The sequence below is a fragment of the Culex quinquefasciatus genome, chromosome 2 (genome assembly GCF_015732765.1).
Source record: "Culex quinquefasciatus strain JHB chromosome 2, VPISU_Cqui_1.0_pri_paternal, whole genome shotgun sequence".
Taxonomy (NCBI): Eukaryota; Metazoa; Arthropoda; class Insecta; order Diptera; family Culicidae; genus Culex; species Culex quinquefasciatus.
In genome coordinates, this window is record NC_051862.1 from 10214491 (window position 1) to 10240094 (window position 25604).

The following is a 25604-nucleotide window of genomic DNA, read 5'->3' on the forward strand; positions in this document are numbered from 1 at the left end:
AAAATTTTAAAGCCTCAAAAATTTTAAAATTTTGTGTTACTTCTTAAATCTGTAGAATTTTGAAAATTTCTGAAAAAATTACATTTTTGTAAGTTTTTAGAATTTTTTTAATTTCTAAAATTTTCAAAATTTATAAATCCTCAAAAAATCAAAAATTGCTGCAATTTTTTGAATTTTCAAAATTTCTTTTATTTCTAAAGTACCTAAAATTTAAAAAATGTTGAAAATGTCTAAAATTTCTAATATTTTTAAATTTTTCAAATTTTGTTCAAGTTTCTTTAATTTTTAAAATTTTAAAATGTCTCAAATTTCTAAAATATCTCAAATTTGAACATTGAATGTTATTAAGTTATAATATTTCATTAAATCCGGAGTTTTTTTTTTTTTTTTTTTTAATAGGTTTAATTAACCAAATTTCCAGTTTTCGCTTTTTGAGTGTTTTTGAAACCGGGTCAGGAGTTTTAAAAAACACCCAAAAAGCAAAAACTGATTTTTTTATTTTAGGAAAAATTTAAAAATTCATAATGTATTACATAGTAAAATTTATAATGTATCAGTAAAATTCAAAAACTCACAGAAAATAGAACATAAAAATAAGCTAAATGGAAACGTTTGGGCTTCTAAAATTATATTTTTTTTTTTTTGCTTCGTTTTGAGATTTTAATAAAAGATTATTTTCGGATATCTGTAAATCACAAAATAAGAACAGCTCATACAGGCAATATTACTTTACTTTATTGAATTGAAACAACTGGAAATGTATGTTTTATGTCCATTTTTTTTCGCTTCCTCTCTCGCTTGATTCTTACTCCTAAATTTCTGCTGCAGTGAGACAAACGTCGGCCCTTCTCCCTCAGGCCCAAAATGCATCTCCCCAAATCCTTCTCCTCCCCCACCCTACTTGTCCTTTTTTTCCGCGTTCAGCGAATTCACGATGCGATTCAGCTCGTTCGCGACCAAATCGTCCAACAGCGTTCCGTTGACGTCGATAAAGTTGGCCACCGACTTGACGACGGTCGCTTCCCGCACTCCACGCCCATCCCGCAGCTGCAGCGTCAGCTCGTACTTGTCGTCGTACTTCCGCATATCGGAACTGGCCTGCCAGCGCTTCTGGTTGCCCTTGTCGTCCTTTTGGTTGCCGACGGCAAAGATTCCCTTCTCGACATAGGTCGTGTACACGGTCAGCACGCCCATCAGGAAGAAGTAGAAGCACACGCACACGATCAGAACCGGCTTCGAGGTGGGGAACGAGTACTGATAGTCGTACCCGAGGGCAATCAGCGCCGTGGACACGGCCAGGGCACAGATGAACAGTCGGCCGTCGATGATGGCGTGGTGTTCCTTCATGTTGGTCCGGTTCATGAGGGCCGTCTTGACGGAATCGTCCAGCGCGTGCTTGACCGCGGTTCCGTCCCATTTGTTGATCTTGACGGGCTGGAAAGAGGGGAAATCGCGAAGCATTTTGGTTAAGCTCTGACGTGTCGATTTTGTTGGCAATTTCTTGCCGGTCCAATACTACAAGCTTACCTCGTCATCCTTGTTTCCCTCGTTGTTCTTCGTCTTGGAACCCATTCTAACTAGTATTTAACACGAATTTGTGCAAATTAGACAATTAAAATCACTAGAAACTTGAACTTTTTTCGCTGAATTTCGGAAAAGTGCGTCCACCGTTTGCTGCCACAACGAACGAACAATATTTTTGACAACTCGACAGCGCGATGTCAACGAGGGGCTCGCTGCAGGGTTGCACACGATGTCGGGATTTTACCGAACAAGTGAGATGTGAGCCGACATTGAATCGATGGAATTTAGCGCGCGGTGTGTTTTGTAGAACAAACTAAGATAAGAAATTAGGCACCTCGCATAATGTGCCGTAATAATGTAATGAATGCTGTGGTTACGGTTTTACAGTGAAGTTTGTTGTTCAACAACGTTATTCATTATCAAAAGGGGGGTGTTCGATGGCTTGATTGAAACCTCTTTTTAGCAATATGATTCAACCCACCCCGGGTTTCGAACTGACGACCTTTGGATTGTGAGTCCAACCACAGAGTAAGACAGAGTCACTACTGCCATTTGATTTTTGGTTCCACTTTGTGGTACATCGCACGCCTGCTACCAGCAAACCTTATGGAGCCAAAAAATAAAATGACATTTCTTCGGACTGCTCGCTCTGTGTTACTCTGTGGTCCAACTATCTACCAGCGACACCACCGATGGGAGAATTGTGAGACATGGAGTGAAACTTCCCACGCTGTGATGGTTAATTTCAAGGAGATTCCAGCATCAAGGATTACTGACCAGTCTGAATGGAAATACCAGGATTACTGAAAATATGTTACGGGTTACGGGCCTGGAATTTCACAATGTAATTAGAATTATTTGTAATTACTACTTGTTACTATTTATTTGCTTGGCTAATACAAACATACTTTAAGCCATAGATATATTATTGAACTTGTTTTACAAGCGATAAAGACTTAGAAATAACAATATATTTCCTTACTACTACGAATATTTTACATTTTGTAACCAATACAAAAACAAAACAATAACTACAACCTAATTTGCCTTTACTGCTCACTGTTGACCAGTTCGAACCACTGGCGCATGGCGTCGCTCAGCACAAGTGGCAGCTGGCCTAGATCCCGCACGATCACGTAGTACGGGAAGGGGAACACGTCCAGGTAGGACTGCATCACGATCTGGTTGCGGTCGGCCGTAAACAGCGGCACCCGAATGTCCATGATGGAGTGCTGGAAGAATTTCAAATTTTGCATTAAAGTTCGCCCGAAAACAAAAGTCGTCAACTGAAGCTACCTTGTTCTCCGGATTGTCGATGATCACGTACACGACGAATATCCGCTGCAGCCGGGCAAGCTTCACCGAGTTCTTGACCTTCTTCTCGCCCTCGCTGAAGATGTTCCGGCCGTCGCTCAGAACCAGCAGCAGATTCTCGAAAATCCCGTTATCCGACGACGAGCAGTCCTCGGCGTTGACCGTCCGCACAAAGTCTAGCAGTTCGGCGATCCGGCTCTGGTTCTGCTCAAAGTTGAGCGAACTGATCAGCTTCGCCCCGTCAAACTGGTCGGAATGCTTGAGCATGATTTTCGGCGACTCCCCGAAGGACATCACGTTCAGCCGGCCGCTCTCGAGCAGGGTCAACGCTTGCGAAACCAACGAAATGGCCTGCAGCGTCAGATCCTTGCTGTTGTTGTGGTCCATCGACTTGGAATCGTCCACGGCGATCGTAATCTTGTAGTCACGCTGGGCGGCCTTCGTTCGCCGAAGCCAAATTTTGTCCTTCCGGAACTGAGACGCAATGTACGGAATGATCTTCTTCATGTTGATGCGCCGACCCGTCCGGTAGTCACCCTTTAGTCGGGTGCACTTGGTCGGTTCCAGAATCAACCGCAGCTGTTCGCACAACTCGCGAGCGTTCGGCAGCATCTTGTTCGAGATCTGCTGCCAGCGATCGAACTCGTCGTGGCCGGGCTGCACCGCGTTCACCGCCAGCGATTCCTTCTCGACCATTTTACGCATCTCGAGCACCTCGCCCGTGGTCGGTTCCTCCGGCAGGGTCATGTCGTTCAGGATGTCTAGACTGTAGAGAAAAATTGGTTCAATACAACATTACCATTGTACCATGGACTCGATTCAAATTCCAAAATTTAAATATTCGATATTTAAAATATTTTAATTTAAAAATTTAACAATTTCAATATTTCAAAATGTATAACTAAAAAATTCAAATATAAAAAAAAATTAAAAAACATTTAAAATTCAAATGTTAAAAAATACCAATTAAACAATTAAAAAAAATAACAATTTTAATATAAAAAATGCGTTTTAGATATTTAAAAATAAAAAAAATCTATTTTAGAAAATAAATAACCAAATATAAAAAATTAAAAATTATTAACTTCATGATTGGAAACTCGTTCTTCTTGTTCTCTACACTAAAAAATCCAAGATGACGGCCAATATGGCGGTGGCCAGCTATCTTTAATTTTATTTTTGGTTTAAAAAATGTTCAACCACTCGGATTTGACACATTTGAAATCGCTGATTTGAGATTTGATAAAACAAAAAAAATAAAAGATTTATAAAACATAAAACATTAAAAAATTATTTGTGGAAATCAGCGTATGTCAGCCAAAAACATCCTTCGGCTAATTGATTGATTTCTAACAATATTTTTTAAAAAAAAAGCAAAGAAACTGTAGGTTCAAACACTATTCCAATACAAAAAAAAATATTTAAATCCAGGAATTCTTCAATTACAATTGTTACAATTTACTGAATTCCAAAATATTCAAACATTCTAAAAATTCAGACAAATATTTTAAGAAATCTGAAATTCTAAAAATCCTAAAGAATAATTTCCAAACTTATTAAAATTATTAACTCGGAAATCCCAAAGAATTTAACATGCTAAAATTAAATGGTTCCAAAACTCTAAAATAAACAATATTTAAATTTAAAAAATGAAAATTCCACGATTGTTAAAAATGTTTAATATTAATATGCAATTTTAAAAATATATAGTTCCAAAACTCTTTACATTTATAATTCTCAAATAGGTATTAAAAATTCATACATTCCATGAATCTTAAAAATAAAATTTGCGAAATATTAAACGATAGTCAGTGAATATTGGGCAGCAAAATGTCTCCGACTAATGAGCTAATTTTTCAGAATAAAAAAAATTAGGTTTAGCAACTATTCCAATGGAAAAAATCCGATGTTCAGATATTCTTAAATTCTAAAATTTCAAAATTCTAGCATTAAAAAAAATTAAAATCTAAACATTTTAGATTTCTGAAAATAAAAATATCTAAGAATTTGTAATAATAAATTCCAAACATTCAAAAATAAACGAAATCTGAAATTTAGAAAAGTTTAAAAAATCTGAGAATTTTTAATACTGAATTCCAAAAATTCTGAAATACGAACATAATTTTGACATTCTAAAAATCAGGAAAATTTTTAAAATACAAAGTTTAAAGAATCTTCAATATTGAATTCCAAAAAATCTAAAATTCTAAAAAAGTCTAAAATTAAAAGAAGATGAAAAAAATCAGATATTCTTAAATTTAAAAAAAATCTAAATTCTAAACACACACAAATTTAAAAAATTCTGAAGATTTTAAAATTATAAGAATTTAGAATTAATAAATTTTAAAAGTTCAGTCCAGACTCGATTTTTTGAAGTCCTTGGAAAAAATCACTGCGAATTAGGCGCCAGCCACAAATGACGTAGCATGTTCATGGGAATTTCTTTTTCCACCCTTTTCACGTTCAAGGTCAAATAAACTACCCTTGCGATCTTCCTGTCTTTTCTAGAAATCGACACCAACATATCTAATGTAAACTCTCAAAAAATAATACTTACATTGTATGAGCGGTCGTTTCCTCTCCTCGCGGCACCCGAGCCGTGTCCACAATTTCTCCCTCAACTTCAACATTCTCCAGCGTCTCAACCTTCTCCCGCTGACTTTCGTCCTTTTTAGCAGGTTTATCCTTCTTGCGCTCATTCTTCTCACTCTCCAACAGCTCCTTCTGCGTTTCCTCCAGCTCTTCGACCTTTTCATCAACGTCCATCAACTCGTCCGCACACTCCTCCTCCTCTTGTTCTTTCTGCCCTTCGTCCTCTTTATTCTCCTGATGTTGCACCTTTTTGGACTGCTCCTCCGTCGCATTGTCCAGCGTCGTCTTGTCCGACTGCTTCGCATCCTTCACGTGCTGATACTCTTCCGAATCGTCCTTCTCTCCTTCATCTTCCTCACCCTCTTCCTCCTTTCCTCCCCTCTCCTCACGATTCAACTCGTCAACCGTCTTCAGCCGTTTCTTCTCCGCCTTTTCCGGATCGCCCAGCGACCGCTCCTCGTCCGTATTTCCCTGCCGTCGCTTCTCCTCGCGCTGCTTCCGGTCGTTCTGTTCCCGCTTGGTGCGCGTATCCTTCGACTCGGCAATTCCCTGGTGGCCCGTTTCCGACTGCTCGTTCTCGGCCTGCCCCACCCCGTCCCGATCCTCGCCCGTGTCCTGCTCGTCCAGTTCGGTTTCCTGGCGCGTTTCCGGCTTGTCGGGCTCGTTCGCAACCTGGTCGTTCGTGCCCTTGTGCTCCGTGTCCGGCATGGCTTCGATGCGATCCTGCTCGGACCGTTTGTCCTTGGACTCGTGGTGAGGTTGGTCTTTTTGGGCGGATTTTTGTTCTTCTTCGGTTTTTGGGTCCTCCGGTTGTTCATCTTTGTGCTCGTCCGGAATCTGTTGCACTTCTTCGTCTTCCGGTTTGTTTTGCGGATCTTCACCTGTTGGGGGGGAGAAAATATCGATTAGTTTTGTTGCCAATGCAAATTCGAAAGTTCCAAAATTCAAAAGCTCATAAATATCATTTTAAAAAACAAAAATCGCAGAAATGAAAAAAAAACATTTTAATATTTTGATATTTAAAATTTTTGATAATTTATTATATTTATATTGAAATATTTTAAATATTAAATATTGCAATATTTCAATAATTTAACAATTTAATAATTTAAGAATTTAATATTTCAATAATTTGATAATTTTATATTTTAATATTTTAATATTTTAGTATTTTAATATTTAAGTATTTTAATATTTTAATATTTTAATATTTTAATATTTTAATATCTTCGCAATTCGCAATTTTCAGTGTAAGAACGGGCCTTGACCGATCTTATGCACCAGGTTCCCGACGAACACGCACTGCCCTTACACCTACATCTCACCCTTGCTCTGAGTCAGTACGAGCAGCACGCTAGAACACGCTTTGAGTGTTCGTGCCAGGCATGCACACCTTCTTTTCCGGTTACGCATTTTAACTCGGCCGGGGGTGGTACATTACGTAGGGTTTGATGTAAGTATAAGCGCCTAATCATTTATAGTGTGCCTATCAATTTTCATTAAAGCTAAAACTGTTTTATTTTAGTTTGAATTCAAAAACTAATTATTATTTTACTGTGTATTGTTTGCTCCTGAAATATTCCCTAATGTTAAGTCGTGTTTATCTGTTGATATTTCTTATGTCGCGGTGTTTTGTTACAATTTTTTGGACCTAAGCATGTTATTCAAAAGTTTACCAAAAGTACAATAGTAATATTTGTGTTAATCCTTTAACCATTCCATAAATTGAGTAAGGGCTCAAACCTCACTTGTTTGAAAAAAGGGTGAAGATAATAGACAGTAACAGAGAATTTATTTTATAAAAATCAATAATCAATAGTAAGAGAATGATGAGCGTATTTTAAAGAATAAAAATGAGAAGCTAGATGTATTAGATGTAAAATTAGACAATAGTTAATAAATAGAGATAAAAAACAAGCTTAGATTATTGTAATGATAATTTATAGGACAGATAGAGAATTATTCAAATAAATAAATTCGCAATAAAATCAAAAAAGATAAGGCGAATGATAAATAGACTTGATATTACTAGTACATTAAGAAAAAGTATATTTTTAAGGAAAAAAAAAAAAAAAAAAATACAAGACAAAGTTTGTTACAGCAGTAACAATTGGTAAAAAAGAGTGGAAAAGTTTTGAGAGATAAGAGAATCAAAATTTAGTAAAATCAAAATCAAATGATGGATATTAAATAGAAGAATCAGTGAAGAAGTGAGAATTAGTAAAGCAAAATAAAAATAGGAGATAGGTGGTAGCTGAGAATGAAGAGAAGAGAAACCCCGTTGTGCGATGTTTTAGGTACATCCACAGCAGTTGACTCAACATACTGCGAATCGAAACAATACCGTCTACAATCACAAATTACTTCCCTTTCCCACATTGTTGCGCCCCTTTCTTTTAGCCGTCTCGACTCTGACCCGCGGTGGTCAAAGGTTTACGATCCGTTTCCACAGGCCACCAGCTAGGTCATCATGAAAACCAAGCCAACGTGGAGGTAAGAAAATAGGACACTCGCAAGGAACCAGAGCTATACTGTTCTGATCAAGATAATTCGGATGATCTAACAGAACTACAGATGTAGTTAGTTACGCTCCTTCCAGGATGTTCCTTACGTGGACGTCAACCGAAGAGCACGCAACAAGGTCAATGCCATTGCATGCTCTTAGGTATCAATCCTTGGCCTGCTATTTTAATATTTTAATATCTTAATATTTTAATATTTTGATATTTTAATATTTTAATATTTTAATATTTTAATATTTTAATATTTTAATATCTTAATATTTAAATATTTTAATATTTTAATATTTTAATATTTTAATATCTTAATATTTAAATATTTTAATATTTGAATATTTGAATATTTAAATAATTTAATATTTTAATATTTGAATATTTTAATATTTGAATATTTTAATATTTTAATATTTTAATATTTTAATATTTTAATATTTTAATATTTTAATATTATTTTAATATTTTAATATTTTAAAATTTTAATATTTAAATATTTAAATATTTGAATATTTGAATATTTGAATATTTGAATATTTGAATATTTGAATATTTTAATATTTTAATATTTTAATATTTTAATATTTTAATATTTTAATATTTGAATATTTGAATATTTGAATATTTGAATATTTGAATATTTTAATATTTTAATATTTGAATATTTTAATATTTGAATATTTGAATATTTTTATATTTTAATGTTTTAATATTTGAATATTATTTAAATATTTTAATATTTTAATATTTTAATATTTTAATAATTTAATATTTTAATATTTTAATATTTTAATATTTTAATATTTTAATATTTTAATATTTCAATATTTTAATATTTTAATATTTTAATATTTTAATATTTTAATATTTTAATATTTTAATATTTTAATATTTTAATATTTTATTATTTTAATATTTTATTATTTGAATATTTGAATATTTGCTTATTTGAATATTTGAATATTTGAATATTTGCATATTTGAATATTTGAATATTTGAATATTTGAATATTTGAATATTTGACTATTTGAATATTTGAATATTTGAATATTTGAATGTTTGAATATTTGAATATTTGAATATTTTAATATTTTAATATTTTAATATTTGAATATTTTAATATTTTAATATTTTAATATTGTAATATTTTAATATTTTAATATTTTAATATTTTAATATTTGAATATTTTTTTAATATTTTAATATTTCAATAATTTTATATTTTAAAATATCGAAATTTTAAGATTTTGAGAATTCCAAATTTAAATATTTTTAAATTGCAAGATTTTCAAATGTTAAGTTTCAAGTTGATAACATTTAAAAATAAAATGCTTAAAAAAATAAAAAATAAATAATTTTTTGAATTTTCAAAATTGAAGATTTTGAAGTTTAAAATTCCAAAATTCCTAATTTTTATATTTTTTTTAATTCACCCAGACAACACTCGCTGCTTCCGCAGAAAAAAATACAGTCAATAAAATCCAACTCCAACTCACCCTCTTGATTCTCATCCTCGGCCAACTTCTCCGCACCGTCCGGATTCTCCTGTTCCTCCTCATCCGACGAATCGTCGCCATTTTCCTGCTTTTGCTCGTCCTCCTTCTGCGCTTCATCTTCCTTCGCCTCTTCTTCCCCTTCATTATCGCCATTTTCCTTCATCTGGTCAATATCGAACGGATTTTCCTCGCTCTGCTCTTCACCGTTCTGGCCATCGGGCCGATCATCGTTGTCCAGGTTGAACTCTTCGTCCAGGTCCAAATCGTCTGGCTGCGGTGGTTCTTCCAGCTCGTTGTGGTGTGGATTCTCCTGCTCTTCCTCACCTTCCTGGTTGTTCATATCTTCGATGTCCTTTGGCTTTTCCTTCTTGCTGTCGTCCTTTGCCTGATCAATGGCATCCGTGCCGTCCTGTTCCTCACCGGGAGCCTTGTCCTTCTCCGAGTCCAGGTTGTTGTGTTTGTCGTCGGTTTCTCCCGAACCTTTGCCGTCCTCTTCGTCCATCTCATCTTCTTTTTCCTCTTCCTCTTTCTGCTCATCATCACCCCAGATTTGATCGTCGAGCTTCTCGCCCTCTTCAGCGTCTCCCATTTGCTTATCGATGTCTTCTTCATCATCCTTATTTTCATCCTCCGAGTCGGAACCTTCCGGTTTGTCCACATCCTGCAGCTTCGAGTCAAAGTCCTCGCTCATGTCGATGCCCTTTTCCTCCTTGTTGTCCTTCTCTTCTTCCTCGTTCTTATCTTCCTGGCCCGGCTTCTTCGCATCGTCCAGCTGATCCTCGCTCTCGATCTTGTTAGAAACGTCCTTCTCGCCTTCGCCGTCTTCGAAGCCAAACTTTTCTCCACCCTGATTTCCTTCCTGCTGTTCACCGCCAGCCTCTTCGTCGTCCATCAGGTCCTTCGGGATGCAGAATCCCTTCGTTCCGAGCTCGATGAACACGGTCAACATCACCGACAGCATCTTGGTAGCGATCTTGTGCGCTCCCAGCTGCTGAATCAGGTAGTACTCGACGAGCAGGTTGAACTGCTCCAGGATTGGAATCAGCCGGGTCAGCTTCTGAATCATGGCGGCACACTGCTCGGGATTCTTGAGACTCTCCAACGTTGACAGCAGACTTCCGATTTTGGTGACCACCTTCCGGATGTTCAGCGATTGCAGATCGTGCAGCAAATCGGAGTTGATTTTTTCCTTCAGATGTTGAGGTTGCAACTCGGACTCTGGACCGGCTTCTTCCGTCTCTTCGTCGCCGTTTCGTGTTTCCTTAGGTGTTTCCGCTTCCGGCTTGGGAGTTGAGTACTTCTTGTAGATTTGCTGCATTGCAATCAGGATCGAGTGGATTATGTTCTCCAGCTCGTTGTTCAAACTCTCCTCGTCCGTTTGCTGCTCAGCTGAAGACTCCTCAACGGCTGCCTCGTTGCCAACAGTACTCCTTACGATCTCCAACAGGTCAACGATCGGTTTGGCATAGATCGATCGCTCGTCGCAGTTGCTGAACTTCAACTGATCACCAAGAGCTTCCAACTTAGCACAAATCACACCAAACTGTTCATCGACGATCCTCACCAAATCTCCGGCGATGTAATTCTCCTCGGACTTTTTAAGATCCTTGCCGAGTTTGATCGCCAGCTTCAAGCAGTCGTTGGACAACTGAACAATAGGACCGATCGCACTCTGCGTCAGCACCTGCTCGTTCTTCAGTAGTTTCAGCTCTTCCCTGGGTTCCGCTGGAACGCACTTTAGCAACAGATTAAACTGCTCCAAAACGCTCTGAACCTGCACGACGCAAGCATTCACGTTCTTCAAATGCCTTCGCGATCGCTCGAAGTTAAATTGCCGCGTCTTGGACTCCAGACAGCCGCCAAGCTGCGTCAGATCCTGGATGCGATCCCTCAGCTCGAACACATTCGCCACCGATTTGCCCAGCTCCTTTTGCTGGTTCTGCACCAACAGAAACAGGTCGATCGCGAAACCCTTGATGCGATCGATGTTGATCAGTCCGACGTCCGCGTTCGGCTGCAGCATCACCTTCATGAGCATCTTGATCTTGAACACGCACTTTACGTAGTACAGATCGAGCTTGTCATTGAGGAAGACGATGTGCTGATCGACCTTGCGGTACTTGCTGTTCTGGGCTAGCAGATCGACCGAGAACGGTTTGATGGTTACGTCGACCGGGTCGGACTCGATCGCGCTTTCGACGATACCGCTTCGGTAGCTGAGGCCGAGCTGGGTGAGGCTCTTGTAAAAGTCGGACAGGGCTTTGCGTTTTTGGTTGAGGATTTGCTTGGCTTGGGATTTTTGCTTTGGCTTCGGTTGATCGCGGTTCACCTCCAGCCCGCTCAGATACTCGATCGTCTCGATTTGATCGTGCATGAACGTATCCAGGCTGTAGATCAGTCCGGGGAAGGGGGCGTGCAAGATGGCTTCTTTAACGACGTTCCGGGACGTCACGAAGAATCGATCAATTTTACCAAACAACTCCTGGTTCGGAGTGGTCTCCGTCGCCATGTTTCGTACGGAGAACTTTTCCTTCAGCTTTGGTGACGCCATGAAGTTCTTCACGTCAACCATGTAGTACGTAATCTTGGCTTCCGAGCGCAAGCTCTTGTTCTTCTGCTGGTCGGCGTCGTTGATCTCCACAGCCGGATCTTTCGGACTGAACACCGGCAGTATCTTCGCCTTGATCTCGTTCTCGAACTCCTTCAGGAACTTGTGCAACTGTCGATGCACGCGCGCAATGTTGTTTCGCATGCTAAAGTACGACAGATCCTTGTTGAACGACTCGATCTTGACAAACTCCTTCAGCTTCTTCTCGATCGGAGTGCGCTTCGACTTGATGAACTCTTCAATCTCCGCCGAGAACTGATCGTAGTACATGTGAAGATTGTGCAGCACCGCGATGACCGTGTCCTTCTTGCGGTTGTCCTCAAAGTTCAGATACATCAGGTACTGCTCGAAGGACTTCAAGATGCGCAGACGGTTGGCGAACTCGGCGTAGTTTGAAGACTCGATGAACTGCTTCAGCACGTGCACCAGATCTTCGATCTTGACCGTTCCTTCCTCGACCTGCTCGTCCTCTTCCAGCAGCTCATCTTCGCCGAAGCAGCGTTCAACCTTCCGGTAATCCAGCAGGTTGCCCAACTTGGCCTTGGAATCACTCTGCAGGAACTCGTGCAGCAGGTTGTACATGAAGAACCAATAGCGGTACGCCTTCGATCGTACAGTTTCGTGCGTACGACTCATGCACTCGCGCCAGTACTGCAGCTCCATGCGCATCCAGCGGTGCACAAACTCGACAATGTCCGCTTCCAGCTCGCGCAAGTTGTTCAACCGGTGCGCGACCGCGTTCCATTCGTCGATCTTGGACCGCAACAGCTGAAGCCCGGTGCTGAACCGAACGATCGGAGCCGTCGATGGAAGGGCGTGGATACGCTCGATGATCTTGATGATGTCTTTCAACCCGGCATGATCGGGCCACTCCAGGAGCAGCGCCTGAACCCGGGTCTCGACCTTCTTCAGCACTTCAACGCACTGCACCACTTCGGTAATGTTGGAATCCTTGTAGAAGTTGTACGCGTGGGAGCCAGGCAGGTCGAGGTCAAGATCATCGTACTTTTCCTGCACCATGCCAATCAGGAAGCTTAGACCAGGATAGAAACTCTCATCCAAGGTGCTGTTCAAAGCCGACCTGTACTTGTGGAGCAGTTGGTAGAAGATCGCGGTTTTCGTCCGGAATGGACCAACAAAGTCGGGTGCGATCACCTCCGGCAGGTTCGCTACCGTTTCCGGATTGTAGTAGTACGACTTGGAGAACTTGTTCATCAAGTAGATGAAACTCTCGCAGATCAGCGCGTAGTCTTCGTTGCACACCGTATCGTTCAGTCGTGCGTTTCTCTTGACCGTGTCCACCTTGATCACCTGCTCCAGCGTATCGTTCTGAATAAAGTCGGCAAAGTCCTCGTCCACGTAGTTCGGAAACATGTCACCGATCTCACGCTGCGCCGTAACCTCTTCACTCTCCTCGTCGCAGTGACTCTTCGTTTGGTACAAACTGTCCTCCTCGGCTTGCTTCTTTCTCCGCAAATGTTCCTGCTTCTGCCAAATCTGGTTGCACACGTTCACAATGCGATCCAAATCCACAAAATCCCCCTCGCAAATCGCTCCGCGAAGCGTGATCGCGTTCTTGACCTCCTGCAGCTTCGACTTGAGCAGCCGGAAGTAGTTCGCCTCGCTGTGATCGATCTTCTCCAGCACCGAGTAGATGTTCACCTTGTGTCCGGAGGACTCTTCGTCAAACAGCTTGATCGACTTGACCATCGGGAACTGCACGAACTTTTCCAGAATCTTGCCCAGCGCGTCCTTCTCCGCCAGGTCGTAAAACACGCCGTTCGCGCTCTTCAAGCCAACCGAGTCGCGCTTGATCGTGAGGCTGTGCTTCAGTCCGGTCAAGCCGTACTTGAGCGTGGCGATCGCGCAGCACACCGGCTCGAGGAAGTCCCGGTAGTAGCCCTCGTATCGCTTCAGCGTGTGATGTTCAAACTTGTTGGCGATGTTGATCCACAGCTCGATTTGCTTGATCGTTTCGTTCACCTTCAGTTGGAAGTTCTTTGTTTCGGTGCAGTTCTTGACCGGGTTCTTGGTGTCGATCTCAAAGTCTAGGCAAAGCTTGGCGGCTCTGGTCATTGCGAGGATCGTTCCCGGGTAGCAGCACGAGATCAGGAAGTTGTTGACGTCCTTGGCTAGCTCGGTGTAGATGTTGTCGACGGGACGTAGCGCGACCTTGCGGCACAACTTGCCACGTTTCTCTTCGAGCGCTTCCAGCTGCTTCAAGAAGGACTGCTTGGTAGCCTCTCCAAGTCGACGGTAGTTCATGACGATCGCCATGTACTCGTACGCTTGCACCAAAGTCTGGTAATGCTGGATGTCCTGATCGGTGTACGTCTTCTTGAGTGCGTTCTTCTCGACCGGGTCCAGCAGAGGCAGATAAACCATCAGGTTGAGCTCGATCACTCCGCGTAGCGAATTCAGCAGCGAGGTCTGCTGCCACTGACGGTTCTTGTTGGCGGTGCCTCCCAACTCCCTGGATTGCTCAACAAATTGACCCATCTCTTCAGCGGCAGCGTTAAAGTCCTGGACAAACTGTTCCTCCGACAGATCCCGATGGATCGCCGAGCGAATGCTGTCGATCTCCATGAGTAACCTTTCAGCTTGACCTTGCGCATTCGTCAGCCCAACGTACTGCTGGTCAAACTCACTCCGCATAACAGTCGCGTTGCTCCAAACGGTATCGCGAATGAGCCTGACCATGGCTCTCCACTCCGGGAGCTCTCCGAGTCCCGTTGATCGCAACTCACCACTGTTGGTCAGCAAAATCGACAGGCAGTTGCTGGTCAGGACGGGTCCGTGCACGGATTGGTTCGACTCTTGCTCCAGGTGCGCTTCGTAGCTGGCTTCGGTCTCGTTTTTGAAACAAACCGCTTGGTTGATGGCTAGGGAGTTCATCTCCAGCTCGTAGATCTGCTTCTGGATCGTGGCAAAGTACGTGCGAAGGTTACGGTAGAACCCGGTCGGGAGACTTCTCAGCAGGTCGTCGAATCCTCCGCTGCCGATCAGCCTCTGCAAAAGCTCATCCATTTCAAGCAGCTTTCCATGTTCGGCACTGTTGAGACGTTTCAGCAGGACCAACGCGTCCAGGTTGAGCGATCGTACGCTGGCGATGTAGTCGTAGTTCACTTCCGCCCTGCGGGCGAGTGATTTCAGCAAAAAGTACTCCAGCAGCGGCAGCATCTCCACCAGGAACTTGTACGAATAGCTCTCGGTCGGGTCACAGCCGGCGACAAACTTGCGGTACCGGTTCAGCTGTGCGAGGATCTCCGTGAGGCGATTACCTTCTTGTTCTTCACCAAACTGCGCGATCAACGCAATCAACCGACGGTAGTCCTCGCTGTCCAAGCTAGCTTCCGTCTCTTTCTGGTCGAAGGTCAGCTCCGTTGACCAGCTCGATTTGGCCAAGATCGATAGCCGAAGATCGACTGTATTGGAATGGTTCAGCAGCGCGACCCGCTGCAAAAAGTCGCTGTAATCGTACAGCTTGGTCAGCCTTGGCACGAGACGCAACCCTTCGTTGAAATCGACGTGGCGTAGTCGGTACTCGATCTGATCTTGGCTGTAGAACGGTAAGTTGTTCAGGAAGCGTTTAGCGTGCAGCTTGCGATGCTCCGTCAGCGGATGAACGGAACTTTGGACGGATTCTTCCAGCGAGTGGCGAACTGCAGCAAATCGGGTACCTTCAAGAAGCGACAGGCAGTGCTTCTGGATCCACTTGAAGTGCAGCGTGATGTAGTCCACCAGCGCGGTGTTGACCTCCTTGTTGATGAACAGGTTCTGATGGGACAGCTCGATCAAGCGGTTGATCCAGAGGTACGATCCGATCAGCTTGGTGTAGAGTTCGCTGTCTAAACGTGTGTCCTTCAGTGCTCCCTCGAGCAGTGGTTTGAAGTTTGCGAGGAAGTCGTACAGCTGGGTGACGAGCTTGTGCTCAACCGTGTCGTTGATGATCTTGACCGAAACGGCTTTCGAGTAGGACAGGGCATCGATCTTGCTGAGTTTGGTAGCGTTCTGCACCTCGATCGCTTTCAGGGTTGTGTTGAGCAGTAGAGTTGCGCTAATGCGATGCTGCTCGGGCGTACTGTCTTCCTGGTAGTCTCGAATCCTCGGGAACATTGATCGATTCCAGGGGAGGTTCCCTGTTTTACCAAACTTTTCAATCGTGTTAGAAAGCACTTGGTTCAGCTCGATCAGTTGCTGTACCACTTCACCAACAGTCAACACAGCTTTGCTGCTTTCTTCAGAATCCACCTTTTCTCGCTTCGTGTGCTGGAGATCCCGGTAGCCGGACAGACCTTTCTCCAACGACTTCCACTGGCTGTCAGCGCAGGCTTCCAGCTGCACATCGATCACAATGCCGTTCGAGTTGACGCCCTGCGTCTCTTCCTTCGGTTGAACCTGCTGAAGCGTCTTCAAGCAATCGGACAGGTAAATTCGTCGGCTCTTGACGTCCTCGAAGCTCGACACCTCGTACAGCAGATGGAACAGATACTTGACGTTGTCCAGAGTTACGGCTGACTGTTGCGAGTAAGCCGAAGCGATGTTTGTCAGCAGCTCGACGACGTCCGGGAAGCTGTCCTGGGCACATCTCAGTGTGGCGAGAAGTGGTTCCGCTTGCAGCTTGATCAGCTGAAGACCGGTGAGATTGTCCGATCTCAGCAGGACATTTTCAAGCTGTACCAAGTTCGGGATCGTGACCGCATTTTTAATTTCGTCCTTGATCACAGTCTTCAGTGCGTTTCGGTAAAACTCCAACCCATAGCCGAGTAGATCCGTGTTTGAAGACCTGACGTACACTTCCAGCGCACTGATCAGCAGGCACTTTTCCTCGGCCATCCCCAGTCGCTTGTTCTGCGCCACAAGATACGCAAACTTGATCACGTGCGCAACCCCAAACTGGTTAAACTCCGACACCTTCTTCAGCCCCTTGTGAATCGACAAGATCGTATTTATCAGCGCAAGGTCTCTAACTCCGTTCGCAAACACCAACCGCCGCAGATCGTCATCGCCGTACGTCTCCTTGTGCAGCGCCAGCTCAATGCAGCGGTTTCGCATCGCGCGCGAGATCTCCCCGTTCTTCGGGTCAAGCGTGAGGAACGCTCGGAACTTGGCGTGCGCTCGGATGACCTCGGACTCGTTGTTCGCGTCGACGCCCTTTTCCGAGATGAGCAGACTGCCGTCGGGCTCGAAGATCGGATTGAGGCGATCGAGGATCGCGGACGAGACCAGGTTGACGTGCTCGAGGCAAATGTACTGGCCGTATTTGAGCGATTTGACGACCTTGGAGTCGACCCACTCGAAGTGACCGCCGGTGTTGAGGGTTTCGGCGTTTTTGGAGATGGTGGCAAGGGCGGTTAAGACGGCGATCATGCTGGGAATTTTCGGGTGGGCGTGAGCGATGGTCGGTTGAGCCGCTAGCAGCGTTAGCACGTTCTGGAGGGCCGTGAGTCGTTTACGGAACAGGGCCAACTCTTCGGTTTGAAGGTTTTTGGTGGCAAATGCTAAAAATGGTAAGAATCGGACTTGTAAGTACCGTGAAACCTTAAACCTGAGCCTGTTAGTACTCACCCATCTTGCCGTCGTTGAACTGCACGTACTTTTCCCAGGTTGCGATCAGCTGCACCAGCAGCGACCTCCCTCCATCAGCCAAAGCCGCCTCCTTCACGGCATCCATCACGATCGCCTCGACGTTCGAGGACACTTCCTCCAGGTGCCGGTTAAAGTCAAACTGCTGGAAGCTCCCGGTTACCGAGTCGTCGATCGTGTCTACGTTGCAGAACTTGTTGCTCAGCGTCGTCAACAGGTTGATGATCTTGGTCTTGCCGGAGTCGCTCGGACCACAGAGGATCACCGGCTTTTCCATCAGGACGCACTCGGTTACGTTGCGGAGCGTTTCAAGCTGGCTGGTTAGCAGAAGAGGGAACGCGTTTTGGGTCTTTTGCGAGATTGGGTTCATCTCGTCGGACTTGTTGAGCTTTTCCAGCACAAGATCGCCCATGTAGAGTTTGTCGTCGGTCCAGTACACTGCGATGTCCTGGGAGCGCTTCTCCAAATCGTACGCATCGCAGGCGAATACTCGGGAGAACACCGCCAGGATGTAGTTCTTGTCCACGTCGGTTCGCATTCGTTGGTAGTAGACCAGCTTCATCTTCTCGAACAGTACCAACAGGAAGTTGTCGTACGAATCTCTGGCGCAACTGAACTTCTTACGGAAGAATCCAGTCCGTTCGCTGAAGAACAACTCGCACCAGCGTAGAATGTCACGAAGATTCGCCTCGAACGGTCCTCCCTTGTAGCCAAACTCCAGGTTGGCAATTCCCGTCTCCAGCGCTTCCGAGAACAGCACCATCCTTTCAGACAAATCGAACTTGACCGATCCGGTCGTCGCGTTGAAAGCTTCAAAATAACTAACATCACCTCCAACCTCCCTTCCAATATCCTCGATCAACCCGCTTCCAGCGCTCGCAAACTTCTCCCGATACTTCCCGTCAACGACGTACAGTAAATCCGCCCGCTCCAGCTTCCGCAGATACACCTTGGTGAACCGATTCAGGAACGACTGAGGCAGTCCCTTCCGCCCTCCTCCCTGTCGCAGCGGGTTCTGCGCGGCGAAGATCCTCGTCTTGGCGCCCAACTTGAACGTTTTGTTCAACTCGGCGATAAACACCTCACCACGGTGATCGAGAATCGCGTTCAGACCTTCCAGCACGCTTTGCGGTGCCAAATTCAGCTCGTCGAGCAGGATCCAGGTGTTTTTCGCTTTCAGCGCGGCTAGCAGAGGTCCGTCACGCCACACGAAGGAACCCAGCTTGGATTCGGCGGCTTCGACTTCGTTGTTGGTCAGCTCAAGGGTGCGATCGTCCGCGGGTAGATCCGTACCGAACAGGTCGGCCAAATCGGTGTGCTCGCACAGGTTGATCCGCACGATGGCGAAGCCGGCGGCACGGGCTAGATTCTCCACGAGGGAAGTTTTTCCGACGCCGGGTGGACCTTCGAGCAGGATGGCCTTGTCCAGGGATAGCGCGGAGAGCAGGCGGAACAGGTTGTTCTGAGTTGTTGGAGCGCTGAACATGAACTCCGTGGCGCGATCGCGCTGCACCGGGTTCAGCTCAATGTAGAACGGACTGATACCGAAGGAGGTTTCGTTGGACTCAACGGCGGAACCTCGCTGAAGCTTGAACTGCTTGATGTCCAACAGTTTTTGCATCAAAGCGTTGAGCGCTGCAAGAATCTCTTTCCTGATCGCGACGATCTCCTCGAACGTCTCGTACGGAAGCATCTCCAGCGAGTCCAGGAAGACCGTCTCCAGCCCGTAGATCAGCGATTCCGCGAGCGACAAGCTCGCCTGATTCTTGTTGATGAAGGCAACCCACGCGAGCACGTCTCGAATGCTAAAGTTAAGCTTGTCGATCTTCTTTTTCAGCACAAACACCACTCCGATGATCACTTGGGCCAACTTGTTGCAGCTGTCCACGTCGGTCAGTCCCTTCTTCAGAGCATGCTCGGCGATCCGCACCAAATCATCTCGTGAATCCGTAGCCCTGCACCAAATCTCCGTCAGCCGATTTCGCAACGCTGGCGACAGTTCCTTCTTGCCAAAGTCACCACCGGGATTCATCGTGGCCAGAAACTGGAAGCCCTCGGAAGCCGTAATGACGAACTCGGACGCCCCCGCAGATACGCCTCCCTTTTCCGCCAGCAACAGCGTTCGTTCCGGCTCCAGCACGCAGTTCAGCCGCTCGAGGACGGAATCCTCTGCGAGCGAGATCTCGTCAGCGAGGAAGAAGCCACCTTCGGCCATGGACAGGACCAGCGGTCCGTCGGACCACTCAAACAGTTGTTTGGAGTCCTTCTCCTCGGAGTCTGCCTGCCGATGCGGGCGTAGCCCGCCCAGGAAGTCCGCACCCTCCGTGTGCATGTGACAGTTGAGGATCCGCAGGGTGGTTCCTAAAATCGATCGTTCCCGGTTAGTGCCGGTTTGCCTTTCTTCACAACAGTAGTAAATCCGTCATTGCCATTGTCCCCAGGAGCTTACCTCGAATCGCCGCCAGTATCTGACAGATGGTGGTCTTGCCACAGCCGGTCGGGCCGACCAGCAGCACGGGCTCGTTGAACTGCAGCGCCTTCGCCGTCAGCACCGCCATCCGGCGCATGTCGAACGTCCAGACGACGCCCTCGTGCGCCGTTTGACGCTCCAGCTGCTCGAGGATGCCACGCGTCACCTGGGATGTTGGTGTGGTGGCTCCCAGCGTAAACAGGGCGTCCTCGACGACGCGCTTCCGGAAGTGGGTGTAGAGCGCTTCCTGGATGATCTTGGTTTCGTACAGGTTGCGAACCTTGAAGAAGAGAGAGAGAGGTTATCAACGCGATTTGTAATTAAACACAAGCTTACCTTCGACGACAGCACCAAGTACCCCTCATCGATCAGGTGCTGGTTCCAGTCGTAGCTGCCGTCCGCGAGCAGCGCCTTGTCCGCGTACGTGTACCGATTGCCCCACCGGAACAGATCGCGCAGCGTAAAGTTCTGTTTCGCCGTACTGCGCCGGTTCAGCTGCAGCTCCGACATCACCTTGACCATCTTTTGCGAGTACGAGCGCGGGATGAGGCAGCGCTTCTCCAGGATGACCTCCAGCTCGGCCCGCGGGATCTCCGAAAAGTGCAGCTCGATGAAGCGGTTCTTGAAGGCACGCGACAGCATCTTGCGGCCGCCATACAGGCCGGGTGGGTTCTGGGTCGCGAACAGCATAAAGTTGGGGTGGGCTTTGACGACGACTTGCGTTTCCGGGATGAAGAGTTCGCGGTTGTCGTCGAGGACGCGGTTCAGCGCTTCGAGGATGTCGCTGGGGGCGAGGTTCAGCTCGTCCAGGATGATCCAGAAGCCGTTGCGCATGGCTTCGACGAGGACGCCCTCCTTGAAGGTGAGCTTGCCGGTCACGTCCGCGACGTACGTTCCGATGTACTCTTGGAGGTCGGTGTGCTCGTGGTTGTTGATGCGAAGGCAGACGTTGCCGCTACGTTTGGCGATGTACTCGATCAAGCTGGTCTTGCCGGCGGAGGTGGGGCCTTGGAGCAGGACGGGCAGCTTGCCGATCGAGATGATACGGGCTAGATCGCGCAGGTTGTTTTTGACACTTTCCGTCAAGATGTAACTCTCGCATTCTTGAACCTCCTTCGGACCTTGCTCGATCCAGTAGCCTTCAAAGTTGAGCTGCTCGCCGTCGGCGGGTTTGGGGATCTGCTGCGAGATCGCCTGGTGCACGTCGTTCAGAAGGGTTTTCTGGATGAAGGTCAGTACCGTGGCGTGCGACTTGAGGTCGAGCTGGGTGAGAAAGCTCAGACAGAAGCTCTCGTACAGGTTGCGCTCGATCGAGCCGCACAAGTTTTTGGCGCAGATGCTGAGCGCGCGACAGAGAGTTCGCAGCGAGAAGACCGGTTTGTTGCCGAGTCCGTCGTTCAGCTCGAGCTGCGAGAGGGCGCGAAGTCTGCGGTACAGTTTGACCGTGTTGAGGATTCGGACCTTTTGGATGCCGGTACTGCCGAGGTAGTCGTTGACGAGGATCAGCAGGTCGTTCTCGGCGACCAGTTCGTCCACGAAGAATTCGGTGAAGCGGTTCCGGATGCCAACGGGGAGGTCCTTTTTGCCGACGTCCGTGTTGGGGTTCATGCAGGAGAAGATGCGAAAGTCCGGATGGCGCTTGACCGGGACGAAGTCGCCCTTTTCGAGGAGGACGATCGAGCCGTCCGGCTCGAGGATCGTGGAGAGGCACTCGAGCGTCTCGGTGGAGGCCAGGTTGATCTCGTCCAGCAGGACCCAGTCGCCGTTGCGGATGCAGTTGACGAGGGAGCCCGGGATGAAGGCGAACGACACGTTGACGGAGTTTTTGAGCTGCGAGTCGAGTCGGGTGAGCTTCTCCTGGAGGGTGGTCCACTTTTCGTAGATGTTCTCCAGGCGGAGTTGCTCGTCCTGCTTGCGCAGGAAGACCTTTTCGGCGATCTTGAGCATGAGTTTGACCAGCACGGGGAACTCGCCGCGGTTGTAGCAGATCGAGACGTTCGTGAGGAACTTTTCGTTCTTTTGCGCGTTGAACGTCTTGTTGAAGAGGAACTCGAACTCGTAGCGAAGCGGCGTGATGACGTAGCTCAGGTCAACGGGTTTGAAGCCGCCGACGAGATCGGAGACGTCCGACTGGTTGTTCATGTTGACGACCACCAGCTTGTGGTGCGTTTGGTAGGCCAGATATTGGATCGAGCTGGTTTTGCCGACTCCGGTTTCTCCCACGAGCAGGATCGGTTCGTTTTGGGCCACGGACACGGCGATTCGCTCCAGCAGGCAGGACGCAGGTCGGGTGAAGGAGAACGTCGGCGCCTTGCTTTGCAGCTTAAAGTCCTGCGTCTTGACCGTGCTCGAGGCGTTCTTGTCCAGCCGGATCTTCTTGTGGGAGAAGGCGTTTTCGTCGTTCTCCAAGTTCTCCTTCAAGTTGCGCTTCAACAGAACCCGTCCAATTTTGACCTCCTTCGACGTGGCCACGTCCACCTCCGGCTTGTACTCCTCGCACAGGTGATCGCAGCGACTCTTGTTGATGCCGATGTTGCCACCGATGCTCAGCACCAGGTTCCGACGAACGTCGCCGGCCGGCAGGTGCGAGCAAAAGATGTCCACCGCGTTCTGGAACACAAAGTACGCGCACTCCGTACTGGTTACGGAGAAGGTCGGGTTGGAGCGACGACAGAGCTTGATCAAGTCGCGCGTTGAAACCAGGCGGCCGGAGTTGGGAAGACCGGCAGCTCCGCCTTCGTGCTGGAATCGTGGCAAGCTGGACTCTTCCTGCGTTGCAGGAACGTCCGAGTTCTGATGTTCTAGAATGCTAACGCTTTCGACGATTTCGTCGTTCTGGATCGCGTGGCAGCCGCTGGAGAAGGTGAGGTAAATGTCCACAATCCGGCTGGCAACGGTGGCCAGCTTTGGGAAGTTGGTACAGATGATGGTGCAGAGTTCGGTGCGCGACAGCGGGAGGACGTTCACCGTGTAGAGGTACTTCTCCAGCAGGGAGTAGGTGCTGTGGGCGGTGGCGGTTCCGCCGGATTTGTGGGTTCGAAGCGTTACAAACAGTTGAAAGCCCGGTTCGATGCGTAGACAGTCGCGGAATCCGGGCACGCTGAGGTAGTTGTTTTCCAGCAGGTTCGTCAGCACCGTGCAGACGTCCTGCGTTGCAGAGTCCAAATCTTCCAGCAGCAGCCAGTACCCGTTCATGACGGCCTGGGTCAGCACTCCCGGCTGCCACACAAACTCTCCCGGAGTGTCCGTACAGCGGTACTGTCCCAGCAGCATCTTGCTGTCGGTTTGATCTCCGAGCTGAATCCGCAGGAACCCGTTCCGAGGCGCTTCCTTCCTCAACTGCTCCAAACCGGCGTCGAACGTGACTTCGTCCTCTCCGTTAACCTTGCGCTTCTTGCTAGGCTTGAGCGCCTTCTTCATACGACGCTCCACTTCCTGCGCCTTCGGACCAATCCGACCCGTCTTCCGGGCCAAATACTCCACCAACGAGGTCTTCCCGCAACCAACCGGCCCGGACAGACAAATCGCCCTTCCCGACGAAACTCCCAACGCCAAACTTCGCACGTTCAACCGTGTCGAGTCCACGATGACCAGCTCCTCCGGTTCTTGCTCCTTTACGCGATAAAACTCGCAATTACTCGCGTCGAAAATCGGCAACATGACGTCGCCCACGTTCGTGACCACGTTGCTTCGAAAGTCCCACCGAATCTTCTCCCCGCAAGATCCAACCTCTTCCTCACTGACACCCCTTCCCACAGTCATCTCCTGCTGCCGCTCCCGAACCACCACTTCCAACGGAATGTCCCCATCCAGCGCGTTCAACTGACTCTGCATCATACAACTGACCGTGGCCAGAATCCGGTTGTAGTAATACCGCTGCCTCGGACAACCCTTCCCAGCAAACTGCTCAAAAAACTCGGACCAATTCCAAGCGGACCGAAAGTGGGCCGGGTCGGCCACCAAAAACCGATAACAGCACCGAACCAGCTCCAACTCACTAACCGGACTCTTGTCCAGCTTCTTCTGCTTCGACTTCGGCGTGTACGCCAGCGATTCTCCCACCCCGAACGGCGGAGCACTGCGACGGAAGTATTGCACGGCGAACCGCAACACATCCGGGCAGCAGTGCACCAGCTTGGAAAGTGCAACGCACTTTCGACGGTGCGCTTCGCGGTCCGGCGTTTCGCCGGAACGGTTCTCCTCGAATGCACCTGCAACGATCAGCAGCAGCATGCTCGCAAATCCACTCCCAATTTCCTCCGTGTACTGTGGATCCTCAATCAGCCGACCCAGCACCGCGGTCAGCTCGTCCATGTGGGACGATGTGAGCTTCTGCGAATAAGAATCATCGTTAAAAATCGAACAATTTCCGACGAAAAACACCTCCCCCCCACACTTACAGATAACCTTAAAAATGGTTCCACCTCGACGCAGTCGAATTTCTCGCGCAGACGGCGCAAAACGCGCCGAACCTTTTCGCAGTCCACTTCCATACTGGATGCTGCACACAATTTGCAAACTTTCACCAAAATCCGTCACGAACTTGCACGGAATATGAACGATCTCCGACCCGGAGCAGAAAATCACACGCGAAAAAAACACGAACCGCACCGAACACGCGACCGATGGTAAATAAACTCTGAACGTTGTTTCGCGCACATCAACAAAAGCACGTGCGAGTTTGGCATTTCTGTGCACGATGACGGGAGGGTGTGCGATGTTGGGAAGTTTTTGAACATTTTTGGTACGTTTGTTTGAAGAGCCCGTGCGGCACTGAGTGCCGCACTCGTCGAGTGCCAGTTTTGGTTCAAACGAACGGTCCAGTTTTGCTCTCAGTTTTTATGCTTGTGTGCGTGCGTGGTGTTTTGTTTTGGTTCAAAAAACGTCAGTCAAAATGCGATCGTTGCAAATTGAACGTACCTCCGCGCTGGTTTAATATTCAAAAAATTATATCTTGGCTCAAACACAACCAATTTTCGATGTTTTGGGCTTGTTCGCTCAGGATTTTAATACGGAACACGATGCAATCGGAAAAAATCCGGATTCCGGTTCCCTGGCCGGAGATATTCCGGATTTCCCAGGGCCAGATTGGGGCTACGCTAGCTGAGTCATTTTTCTGATTACAAAAACCATCCAAAAAAGATGAATACGAGTGAAATACTATGGAATTTTATCATCTGCAATCAAACGAAGGCCATTTTATTGAACTAGAACCATGTTGGACACGGGAAACCCGGTCAGTAACCTGGGACCGGTTCCAGGGTCCCGCTCATAATCCGAAGATATGACCAGTACACTTTTCTTGTCCAAAGTGGACATGTCTATGTTCATGAAATTGTGTAACAAGTTCGGAAAAACTAATGCAATACCAATCGGACCGACTGTGGCCACCCGGAACCGGTTCCAGTTTCCCGGCCATAATCCGAATATATGGCCAATACACTTTTCTTGTCCAAAGTGGGCATGTGACATGTCTATGTTCATGAAATTGTATCACAAG

The 25604-nt window shown here is 46.8% G+C and overlaps 2 protein-coding genes across 2 annotated transcripts; both read right to left on the bottom strand.

Moving 5' to 3' along the window:
* Positions 1–713: 713 nt before the first annotated feature.
* On the bottom strand, positions 714–1706 carry LOC6042380 (signal peptidase complex subunit 2). The gene is made up of 2 exons (XM_001851453.2): positions 1528–1706; positions 714–1434 (listed from the first exon to the last, which is right to left on the bottom strand). The coding sequence occupies exons 1-2, from the start codon at positions 1570–1572 to the stop codon at positions 898–900; spliced, it is 582 nt and encodes a 193-aa protein (XP_001851505.1). The 5' UTR covers positions 1573–1706; the 3' UTR covers positions 714–897.
* A 682-nt stretch (positions 1707–2388) lies between these two features.
* Positions 2389–24738, bottom strand: LOC6042378 (midasin). Its single transcript, XM_038257484.1, has 8 exons — positions 24505–24738; positions 20441–24436; positions 20084–20384; positions 17617–19995; positions 9441–17549; positions 5396–6311; positions 2821–3604; positions 2389–2756 (listed from the first exon to the last, which is right to left on the bottom strand). The coding sequence occupies exons 1-8, from the start codon at positions 24595–24597 to the stop codon at positions 2574–2576; spliced, it is 16761 nt and encodes a 5586-aa protein (XP_038113412.1). The 5' UTR covers positions 24598–24738; the 3' UTR covers positions 2389–2573.
* Between the last annotated feature and the right edge of the window lie 866 nt (positions 24739–25604).

Excerpts from the sequence above, each read along its gene's own strand:
- LOC6042380 (XM_001851453.2), bottom strand. The coding sequence starts at position 1,572 with ATGGGTTCCAAGACGAAGAACAACGAGGGAAACAAGGATGACGAG. Across the intron at positions 1,435-1,527 it reads AGGGAAACAAGGATGACGAG|CCCGTCAAGATCAACAAATG; the intron begins GTAAGCTTGTAG and ends CCCTCTTTCCAG.
- LOC6042378 (XM_038257484.1), bottom strand. The coding sequence starts at position 24,597 with ATGGAAGTGGACTGCGAAAAGGTTCGGCGCGTTTTGCGCCGTCTGCGC. Across the intron at positions 24,437-24,504 it reads AACCATTTTTAAGGTTATCT|AAGCTCACATCGTCCCACAT; the intron begins GTAAGTGTGGGG and ends TCTTATTCGCAG. Across the intron at positions 17,550-17,616 it reads GTTCAACGACGGCAAGATGG|CATTTGCCACCAAAAACCTT; the intron begins GTGAGTACTAAC and ends TACCATTTTTAG.